Source organism: Poecilia formosa, unplaced genomic scaffold (assembly GCF_000485575.1).
Source record: "Poecilia formosa unplaced genomic scaffold, Poecilia_formosa-5.1.2 Scaffold428, whole genome shotgun sequence".
NCBI classification, from domain to species: Eukaryota; Metazoa; Chordata; class Actinopteri; order Cyprinodontiformes; family Poeciliidae; genus Poecilia; species Poecilia formosa.
Genome location: NW_006800367.1, coordinates 147,112 through 158,555, shown reverse-complemented (window position 1 = coordinate 158,555; position 11,444 = coordinate 147,112). Strand labels below are relative to the sequence as shown.

Genomic DNA, 11,444 nt, shown 5'->3' with positions numbered 1-11,444 from the left:
TATAAAATTCCCTTCTCACCCTCCGCAGGTGGTCTCTGTTTCTCTCAGAAGGAACAGCATGATAGTAAATAAACACTTTATTTTAGAATTGATTCATTAATAATTGTTAGATGGAGATCCTATTAAACGTGAATTAGTCGTAAACCAAGATAAGGTTTAATGAAACTGTCTTAGAGAAACAAATACGTTTCAAATATGAATCTTTTTTCTCCAAAAACTTTTATTTGTTCACCAGATTTTCCACTGTGAAACCTAAAACAGAGCAGAGTTATAACTCCTCCCACATATCAGGCACTAAAACCTATAATTATCAGCACTAAAACAAGAACTTAAACTGATTCTGTCACAGCGACCAAAATACAGTTATTTTAAAGTGACATGACTGAGTTATAATGCTGGAGACAAATTTAAAAATTAATGAGTTAGAAACATTTTTCACTGAATGAAAATTACTAATCATGTCCCCAGAACGTCCTGGTGAAGGTTCCTGTTGTGGAAACATGAATTATTGGTCAATATTTATTTTATTTTATGAACTTTGATCGTTTTGGGTGTTTAAATTTCCCCATACATAAAGGTCAATCAACCGAAATAATTAGTATTAGAAGCCTTATTTTTAGATGAGCTTATTACTGTTATATGAATTAATATGAACTATGAATTTGCTAATATTGTTGCAGGTAATAAATAATAATTAATAAATTGCTCTATTTTTTATTTGGGAGGAAAATTAATAGGATATTTTGCCTATAGTTTGGAGTACATTTTTGTTTTATTCTTACTTTTGAATATATTTATCGTGTTCTTATTGTTGACTTGCTTCTTTTTATTAAATTGTTTTAATTCAATAAACAATGTCAGTTGTTTTTATGTGCTACAGTGAATAGTTTTTTATTATTACAGGAGGAAAAATGAAAAAGTTGAAGTTTATCAAATAAAAATACATAAAACTAATCTAATTTCTAATTAATTTTCTTCCCAAATGAAAAATAGCTAAGCTGGTGTTAAGTATTGCTGATTTATTGATTATTATTAATCACTTATAACAATATAAGCAAAGTCTTTAGTTTATAGTAATACATATTTATCACCTTGGTTCCTTTTTAGTTTTTTTCTGCTCACATTAAGCCACGTTCAGACGTCTGCTGGCTGCATTTCTGCAGAGTCTGATGTCTAAAAATCAGCAGCTGTGCATAAGTAAACAAGCACAAAGTCTCTGTAACTCTGAGTTATGAAACGCCGCCTGGCTGATAAACAAAGGCTCAGCCTGTTTAATCTGCGTTAGTTTGCTGAGTGCAGCTTGGTTTGGCATCACTGCATTCAATAAAGCCAATAAAAACATGCAGCTTTTCCAAAAAATATGTTTCACTGCAGATAACTAATGTTTGCACAACAAAACTCCTTTATTTTCCTGTATTTGCAGGTTTTTTGAGTACATCTACCTGTACCAGAGCAAGGTGATGTTCCAGATCGACCAGAAGACCAAAGAGTGCTCTAAGGTGGCTCTGACCGAGGCCTGGGATCCCTTCGACATCCCGAAAAACTCCACCTTTGAGGATCAGTACTTCATCGGAGGCCCCGGGGACAACGTGGAGGCGCAGGAGTGGTCGGACAGGAAGCCGGCTCGTCAGCGTGAGAACGCCGCGCCACGATTAGAAAACATGAAGGCTGAGCGAAATCTGGGAAAATGAACTAAATGCTGAGTCACTGTAGCTGGTCAGAACCAGCTGCTTCTCAGACGGCTCCAAACTGAGCTAAAACAAATCAGTACATAATAACACAAATAATACATGACAGTTCAAATGTGCACTGCAAAAACACAAAATCTTACCAAGTATTTTTGGTCAAGTTTCTAGTGCAAATCTCTTAGAACAGTTTAAAAAAGACAAAACTAACTTATAAGTAACATTTCAGCAAGATGTAGGAGTTTAAGTCAATAATTCCTTAATATTGGTGAAAAAGTACCAGTTCCTTTGGCAGATAAATTCACTTATGAGAAAAATGTCCTGTTAAAATTAACTAGAACTTTTTGATAAAAACGAAGGAATTATTGTCTTAAAACAAGCTCATACATCTTTCTTAAAAGTTACTTGTGAGTTAGTTTTGTCTTATTTCAAGTGTACTAAGATATTTACACTAGAAACTAAACTAAAAATACTTGGTAGCATTTTTTGTTTTTGCTGTTCCCAGCATGTTTGTGTAGCATTTTGCTCTTTAGCCTGCATTTTATCAGTCCACCAGCAGAGGGCGACATTTGCAGATGGAACCTGATCTGGAAACTCAGGCTGAATTTTCTATTGTAGATCCTGTTTAAACAGGTACAGACTAAACTCTCCCTCATCTCCTGGTCTTCGTACCTTCTGCTCATGTTCCTCCAGATGAGACCTGGGTTGGCGTTTACACCCTGAAGGATTGCTACCCGGTGCAGGAGACCTACACTAAGAACAGCACCGTCACCACCTCCACCCGCTTCCTCAGCCTGCAGCTGGGCATCAGCGACCCCAAAGTCTTCACCCCGCCCTCCACCTGCCAGTCGTCTCGGCCTGAGAGGATGGCCGAGTTCCACTGCTGAGGCCTTCACCGATAACTAACAGCTTTTTCAGTCTGCAGCTGCTTCCTGGTACAATAATAAACACCAAGAGAACAAAAACACACATAGCTGCTGTAGAAACGGTCACTAAAAATGGCAATACTACAAGATCTCCTGTTGAAACTTTATTAATTTAGATCCGAATGAATCACTGAAATCACTGCTGTGGGACAATGATGCCTAAATAAACACTGGGTTATTGCTGCTTTTCAGAGTGAAGGAAACTACTGATTTCATTCTTAATGATTTTAATATGTGATGCCCATATAATAAAAAAAACATTGTTAATGAAAAGTGAGTTTTCAGATAATTTTCTTGTACATTATTTTGAAAATACTCGAGTGGTCCCAGAATGGAGTCAGCCATCTTTATGAGAAGGCCTTGACTGCCTTCCAGAACGAGCTGTGCCCAGAGGTCTGTTGGAAACCTTTAATAGACTCCAGCGGTGATGGAGCCATTAAAGGCTAAATTAAAGTTGTGCTTTTGAAAGTTGTCAGACAACAACTGAAGAAGCAGTGTAGCTTTTCTACTTTATGCATCTGTTCACCCTGGGGGACACCCTGGACACATAACCAGTCCACTTTACAGATACTTTGTCCTTTATTTGCTGAAAATGAGCCCTCATAGAGAACCTGCTCTGCAGATACACCTTCCAAACCATCCAGATTTAGTGAAAGGTGGTGTGCAAGATCTGCAGTAAGTTAGAAAAAGGAGGAAATGGGCAGCAACAGCACGTGAGTGTAACGGACCTGGTGCCTGTCGGTTCAGTTCAATGCAGGGGATCCATCCCCACCACTGGGCACTGAACCAACAGGCACCAACCAGTAGCTGCAGGTGGCTGTTGTGGATACTAAACCCTGGGATGAATTCTGTGCATCTATTGATAAAAACTTCCTGATGCCATCAAGGAAGTTGATTTATTACCTCACAAGCAGGAAACAGGACATGCTGCTGTTTATCCCTTCCATTTTCCAAGAGAAGTGTGGATGCCGCCAAAGCTACTCAGTATTACTGGATGAGGTTATAAGAAAGTTCAAACAAATGTTTCTCATGTTAATAAATGACTGGCAGCTGATGACGTGTGTGGGAAACGAAGCTTTAAACAGAAACCAGAACATCAAATTCCCTAAATGAATGGGATGTTTTTAATGGTTCTTCTTTCTCTGAAACACAGTGGCTACTCTTAAATCATGGTTTCCTCTTTCTCTCCAAGTCAGATGTGCAAATGAGAGTCATTAACATACTGTGGCATTTATGAGCTGGAAAGGTTCATTCACTTTGCACAGTCAAATAATTTGTAAATAGGAACCAAAACTTCTGCAAATACTAGCTCAGTGTTGAGGAAGAGGCACAGAGTCACCATCAGTTGGAGCAGAAATGGAGCAAAAAGGAGCTCAGATGAACCAGGACCCTTTTTCGTGTTCAATCTGTCTGGATCTACCGAAGGATCCGGTGACGATTCCCTGTGGACACAGCTACTGTATGAACTGCATTACAACCCACTGGGATGAAGAGGAAAAAAGCAACCGCTGCCCTCAGTGTGAGCAGACCTTCTCACCAAGGCCTGTCCTGGAGAAAAACACCATGCTAGCAGCTTTAGTAGAGCAGCTGAAGAAAACTGGACTCCAAGCTGCTCCTGCTGATCACCGCTATGCTGGACCTGAAGATGTGGCCTGTGATTTCTGTACTGGAAGAAAACTGAAAGCCATCAAGTCCTGTTTAGTCTGTTTGGTCTCTTACTGTGAGAAACACCTGCAGCCTCATTATGAAGTGGCTCCTTTAAAGAAACACAGGCTGGTGGAGCCGTCCAAGAACCTCCAGGAGAACATCTGCTCTGTGGATGAACATAAAGGCCATGACACAGTGTCAGCTGCAGCAGAAAGGACTGAGAGGCAGAGAGAGCTGGAGGAGAGACGAGGAAACATCCAGCAGAGAATCCAGGACAGAGAGAAAGATGTGAAGCTGCTTCAACAGGAGGTGGAGGCCATCAATCACTCTGCTGATAAAACAGTGGAGGTCAGTGAGAAGATCTTCACTGAGCTGATCCGTCTCCTCCAGGAAAGAAGCTCTGATGTGAAGCAGCAGATCAGATCCCAGCAGGAAACTGAAGTGAGTCGAGTCAAAGATGTTCAGGAGAAGCTGGAGCAGGAGATCACTGAGCTGAAGAGGAAAGACGCTGAGCTGGAGCAGCTCTCACACACAGAGGATCACAACCAGTTTCTCCTCAACTACCCCTCACTGCCAGCACTCAGTGAGTCGACACACTCATCCAGCATCAACATCCGTCCTCTGAGACACTTTGAGGACGTGACAGCAGCTGTGTCAGAGCTCATAGATGAACTACAGGACGTCTTGAGAGACTCATGGACAAACATCTCACTGAAAATCACCAAGGTGGATGTTCTACTGTCAGAACCAGAACCAAAGACCAGAGCTGAATTCCTAAAATATTCATGTGAAATCACTCTGGATCCAAACACGGCTCACAGTTATCTAAAGTTATCAGAGGGAAACAGGAAGGTTACAGCTTTGGATCAGCCTCAGTCTTATCCCAGTCACCCAGACAGATTCACTTCATGGTGGCAGGTCCTGAGCAGAGAGAGTCTGACTGGACGCCGTTACTGGGAGGTGGAGTGGAGAGGAAGAGGGGCTTATATAGCCGCTGCCTGCAAGAATATCAGCAGAGCAGGAAATGAATGTGGATTTGGTCGAAATGACAAATCCTGGGCTTTAGATTGTCACCAAAATAGTTTCACGTTTTGGTTCAACAACACTGCGACCTCCATCTCAGTTCCTCAGTCCTCCAGAGTCGGAGTGTACCTGGATCATGAAGCAGGTATTCTGTCCTTCCACAGCATCTCTGAATCCATGACTCTCCTCCACAGAGTCCAGACCTCATTCACTGAGCCGCTACATGCTGGAGTTTGGCTTTACATCTGTGGAAGCTCTGCAGAGTTCAGTAAGCTTTAATACATCTGCTTACTTTACCAGTTCCTGGGTGTAACTAGCACTAATATATATATTGGAATATTGTTTTCACTTAAGCTTCCTTTCTTTATTTTTAGCTCATGTAGATGACAGAATATACCACTTCTAATGTTTTAGCAAATACAATAATCAAGTAAACTGTAATGGGATCAATGAGATCTACTGTTTGTAAAACAGACTGATCATTTTATTCATGTGTAGATATTTCTTCTTTATTGCTCTTTTGTTGTGGGTTGAATCAACTAAATGATGTATGTTTTGCAAAAATGTACCATACCAGCAGAAAGACTTGGCTACATTGCTCAATAAAGAGAGAAAAAGGCTTTTATTTGGTTTGTCATTTATTTCTGAGCTCGTTTAGTGGCAGCCTGCAGGTGTTGGATGATGTGGAAACAAAGCGCCACAGTTTAGGAGGAAGCAACACGCAAATCTACATCTGTTCACTTCCCACTGAGAAAAAGGAGAACAGTCTCAGGTTTGTTCCCATCCAGCTGCCAGGATGATAAACGGTCATCTGTCCTTTTGACCCCCAGTAGTGACAACTTATTTTGACATTTTTCATATCTTAGTCTCAATATGTGGGAGAAAAGGTGGAGTCATTTTCAGCTCAAAGCCTGTAAGCTGGATTTTTCCAGCTCTGGTTTGTAATAGTTTAAATCAGTGAGACAAAGAAAAGAGCAAACACTGCCAGCTTTAACATGTTTTCATCCAAATCCCAGTTTAACTTGGGGTTGTGTTAGAGATGGTTTGTCATTATTATGATGTCAAACTGAGACACAACGAGTCTTAAAGCCTCTGAATGTTTTTTCTGCGCCTCGTTGGGTTTGTTAGGGCGGGTTGAGCTTAGAAAACCCAATCAGCGCCTCCTAATTTTATTCTTTATGTTTGAACAGAAAGCAGAAGATGGGATGTTTCCTAAAATATTTTATGGTTCACTAAACTGTAAAAGGGTTTTCCTGGGAAAATTTGACTCTGTTGGATATTTGTGAATTGAGGTAAAAGGTCATAAGCTCTGACACTAACTTTAAAAGTATGAGGCATTTTTTTCAATGACTTTAGTGAGCTTTTATCTGTTTTATGCATTGATTACAGTTTAATAACTGTAAGAGACAATCCCCAAGACGGCCACAAAGCTGTGAAACATTTCAAACCTTTCATTTGACCCAACATGCAACTATCAGCTGCTTGATCTTCAGATTTCTGGTTGTGTTCAGCTGTTGACTGAAGTCATTTTTCAGAGATTCATGTCTGTGGTTGGCTTTATTATTAACATGAATGGTTAGATTCTCAGCTATTGGGTGGTCATAAAGAATTGCCAGTATGTTTTCTGTTTTATTGGGGAAACACGTTACCTCAACATTCACCTCAAGCCCATCAGCCTTCATTTCTTCATTTCTGTGGTCCTCTGTGGTGAATGCAGTCAGAAAGTAAAGCAAACCTAATGTTTTTACTGGAAGAAACATTTTATTTATTTAAAGGCTTTTTACACATTTCTCCATATCTGCAGATGGGCTTGTGTGTGAATGTGCATTTTAATACTTCCTTCTTTATTTTATAGCATCTATTCATGAACTTCCTTGATGAAACAAACAAACAAACAAACAAACAAACAAACAAACAGGTTTTTAAGGCAAAACATTGACATTTAGTTTCTGTTAATAAATTGAATCTTTTGAAACAGAGAAAAAGTCTCAGTAGGTAAAGATTACATGTCTGCACACATTAAAATATGCCAAGCTGTAGTGTTACTGTCCAGAGAAACAGTCCAGTGTGAAACATTTGTAAAGACGTAGAGAAAAGAACAAGATGATTTGACAGTCAAATGACCCAACATAGCTGCATACGGCGCCTGATTGTCTAAGTTAGAAGGAGAAAATATAAAAGTTTGCATACTCACATATTTACATTCCTGGGAGTGGATGCAGAACTTCCTGCTACTTCTTATCCAGTAACAACCGAAACGGTGCCTTAAAAGAAGAAGACGGTTAAGATTAAAACAGTTTGTGTCATCAGAAGCATCAGTGCTTTGTGAATGTCGGTTTATGCATGAATGAGCTGCCTGACGCCTGACGGTTCATGCTGTGTGAGCTCAGCGTGTCGGTCTGCTGGACACAGAGCTTTAAACTCTTAAAAAGGTTCAGACATGCCATAAAACGGCCGGCCAGATGCCGAACCTCCAAATGAAGGATTCTTCTGTAACGAAAGGCAGAACTGCTGCTGATCCAAACAAAGTTCACCGGGAACTTGTTTGTAACTCTCATGATCTAATCAGCATAAAGAACGAAAAAATGTACTCAAGTGAAAGTAGAAATACTTCACCATATTTTACACAAGTAAAAGTAAAAATTAGCTGTCCAAGAAATTATTCAAGAGTAAAAAGGTATTTGGTAAAAAGTAACTCAGGTATTGATTAACTGATCAAATTACTCAAGTAAAAATAAAAAGTACAGCATAGTAAAAATACTCCTAAAGGTACATTTTTTTTCCAAAAAGTTACTGAAGTAAATGTAATAGAGTAAATGTAACTAGTTACTCTCCAGCTCTGGTAATCAGAGAGCGACAGGATGTCATGATTGGTGGTGGTGGTGAGGAGAGAACGCTGAGACCCAGGTAAGATGATGAATAAGATGAATTTAATGAAAATGATGCTCAGACAGTCCAATACAGGTGGCACGGCAGACGACATAGCACGCAGCTAATTACCGGTAGTCCTGATTAAACGAGACTGACAAAAACGAGCAAATGTCGACACAGGACTTCACAGTACTACTGAGCCGGCAGACGAACTAACAGACATCAGACAATTGACAAGGACCTGACAAGAGACAGAGACAACAGGTGGGACTAAATACACACAGGGGTAATCAAGGGAACGAGACACAGCTGGGAAACAAGACTCAGACTCACAGGACAGAACTGAACACAGAAAACCCTTACAACAAACACACAGACACACAGATCATGACAATATTATTCCTGTAGAAGGTCCTGATGAGTCATCGCGTAGTTCCTGGGGAGTTGTTTGGCTCTGCTGCACTTGCAGCCTTGGAGCGGTCGGCCCAGGCTACTCGTACCAGGTAGCAATCGGCTGGGCTTCATTGCAGACGCTTGTAGCATCCTGCTGGGAATGCCTCTACGTGCTTCTCAAGCACTTATCCAGCCTCCACTACACCCTCTGTGGGGCAGCCTCTGCCTGTTGCAGGGCCTGTTCATGGCCAGTGGGATCTGCTTACGTTGCCCCTCAACCCAGGCAGTCTACTCTGCAACCCTCCCTCCCTCTTAAGGGCAGGGGAGCTCGGAAACTACATCTCCGAGCTGACGGTGGGACACTTCATCCCAGGTCAGCTCAACCACTGGGTGGCTCTTGTGCGCGATCCATGGGTTGTGCCCACACTGCCTCGGGGTTACATGCTACAGTTCCACCGCTGCCCTCCTGTTCCTGGTCAAGTCAGGATGACAGTAATTAGTGACCAGGTGAAAGCTCAGACTCTGCAGACTCTGAGCCACAAGATAGACGCTTTGTTTGCCGGTGTTCTGACTATCGGTGCTACCTCGTCAGATTTCCTACCGCAGCACGGTAGGACGGATTTTCGGGCAGCAATGAGTCAGAATACCTGTTGATACCTGTTGATATTCTGTCTCGGGACGCCTACCACCTGGGGAGTGGAGGCTCCATCCAGAGGGTAAGGGAGAGGTACGGCAAAGCAGCTGTGGACCTATTTGCATCCCAAGAGATGACACATTGCGGGGCTTTGGTTCTCTCTGGCAGACAATGCCAGTGTCCTGGTCAGGACCCGCTGGCACACAACTGGCTGAGAGCGCTGCTCTATGCTTTTCTGCTGCTTCCCCTGATAGGCTCCTGAGAGTCCTTCAGGGGGGCATCAGGTCCTTCTAGCGGTTTTTAGCAGCTGGTGTCATACTAGACATGAGGACCCTATACATTGTCCTTTTTCTGTTATTTTAACCTTCTTTCAAGCACGGCTTTCTCAAGGTTGGTCTCCATCCACTCTGAAAGTTTATGTCGCTGCCACCTCTTGCTGGCCTCTTGCTGGCATATGGTGGAGAGTCGATAAGCCGTAACAAGGATATTTCCTTGTTCCTGAGAGAAGCCCAACTTTTGTATCCTCCCACATGCCCTATTGTGGCTATGTGGGACCTCTATCTCGGCCTGGCTGCCCAGCGATCTCCATGTTTGAGCCCTGGGCAAAGGTGAGCCTTGAGTGCCAAAGAAGACCGCATTTCTCCTTGCCATGGTTTCAGTGAATCGGGTGGATGAACTACATGCGTTGTCTGTTCACGAGTCCTGTTGCTGTTGGAACAGACCTGGTTTGGGCGTCACTCTTTGGCTTAACGTAGCGTTTCTCTTTAAGGTGGCCTCATCTGCCGCCTGTAATTTAAAAGAACTGCAAATTTTTCTCCAGTTTTCCTTATTGTCTTTCCTTTAACACAAAGTAAATAAGCTACTACTGATAAACTGAATTTAATCATCTATTGAACATCAGTATGATTACAGTAAAGAAGCAGATGCAGAGTTTTCAGTGTGATGGTTACTGAAATCTACAAGAACTAGTTAATACCTCATGACCAACAGTAGAGGGAGCTATCATTCTTCTCACAATAATGAAGAGGAGGTTATAACTCCATTCAGAGTGTAAGTCTGTGGTAGATAAGCTGGATTCATTAGAACATTCTGCGTAATTCTCAGGATGTAATTATTGTGTGATGGTTGAATTCAGTTAAGTTTTGTCAAACACTTGTATATTAGTATTTCTCTCTCACTGACATGTCAAATAGAATAAAATTTAATTTTTAAATTTTTTAATTTTTAAATTTAATAAAACTGATTAATCCTCATCCCCAAATGGCAAAATATAAGAACTTAACGCGGGCGTTACGCTACTTAAGGAGCTAAACTGACCAAAATCCAACCACTATGGACTCTCATAACAATATTAAGGATAAAATATAACAGAACTGCTTTTTCATCTTATTTTTTCCAACAGAAAATACATCTTCTGAAGGAAATATCGAAAGTTTATAGAAGTGAAATTACAGAGGGACCTATGGCTGGTTGTTTAATTGCTAAAACAGTTTTATTCCGAAATTTAAGAGTGGTGGAAAAGTTCTGCTGAAGATTAAAGTTAAATATCCCCAGAACTCTGACTTTTGTCTGCTATGACACATGGAAAAGTTTCACAGTTTATTAAAAAGATGCATCTTCAACTAACTGAACTGACATGAATATGATGCAAACACGAGTCTCTCTTCGTGTCCTGGTGCCTCTATAGCGCAGCTAGAAAACAAGCAACTGATTTTCATGAGCAACGAAGCGCATCCTGTTTCAGTAGCAATGATTCTTTTATTTCATTTTATGAAACTGAAGAGAGTTTAAATTTTATAGATCTGAGGTTTGGTGACTCACTCAGTTGTTTTGTACAAAAAGTTTTTTAATGACTGATGAACTTTGCACTTCAATACCTAAACAACACTCTTCTTCTAGGGACGCTCTCTCGTCTTCCTGCTCAAACAAACCCTAACGTTGGGTGGAGTCAATGTGAGATAAAGCTGAAAGCTGATTGGCTGAAAGCCTCTCTGCACTGATACATGATTGGTAGATCAGAGCTCAACCCAGTTTCTGTTCTCAGGAAACGAAACTCACACAGTCACTGTGACTGAGAGCAGAAATGGAGCAGAATCAGATGGACCAAGAAACTTTCTCCTGTTCGATCTGCCTGGATCTACTAAAGGATCCGGTGACGATTCCCTGTGGACACAGCTACTGTATGAACTGTATTAAAAGCTTCTGGGATGAAGGTGAGGAGAAGAAAAGCTACCACTGCCCTCAATGCAGAGAGACATTCACACC

At 41.3% G+C, this 11,444-nt stretch overlaps 2 protein-coding genes across 5 annotated transcripts in view; both read left to right on the top strand.

Moving 5' to 3' along the window:
- The window catches only part of epdr1 (ependymin related 1), a 3,582-nt gene extending 698 nt beyond the window's left edge, over window positions 1-2,884 (top strand). The window contains exons 2-3 of the mRNA XM_007577114.2: window positions 1,424-1,632; window positions 2,379-2,884. Coding sequence (XP_007577176.1) covers window positions 1,424-1,632; window positions 2,379-2,572 — 403 coding nt within the window. The 3' untranslated portion in view covers window positions 2,573-2,884. The remainder of the gene's footprint in view (window positions 1-1,423; window positions 1,633-2,378) is intronic.
- An 85-nt stretch (window positions 2,885-2,969) lies between these two features.
- Window positions 2,970-11,444, top strand: part of LOC103155433 (tripartite motif-containing protein 16-like) — a 12,728-nt gene continuing 4,253 nt past the window's right edge. Inside the window, exon 1 of one of the 4 annotated variants that reach the window (XM_016663551.1) lies at window positions 2,970-4,843. In XM_016663551.1, the coding sequence (XP_016519037.1) occupies window positions 3,968-4,843 (876 nt within the window). In that variant the 5' untranslated portion in view covers window positions 2,970-3,967. Of the gene's footprint in view, window positions 5,902-11,444 lie in introns of those variants that run through there. The other 3 variants (XM_016663549.1, XM_007577115.2, XM_007577116.2) reach the window with 3 other exon arrangements.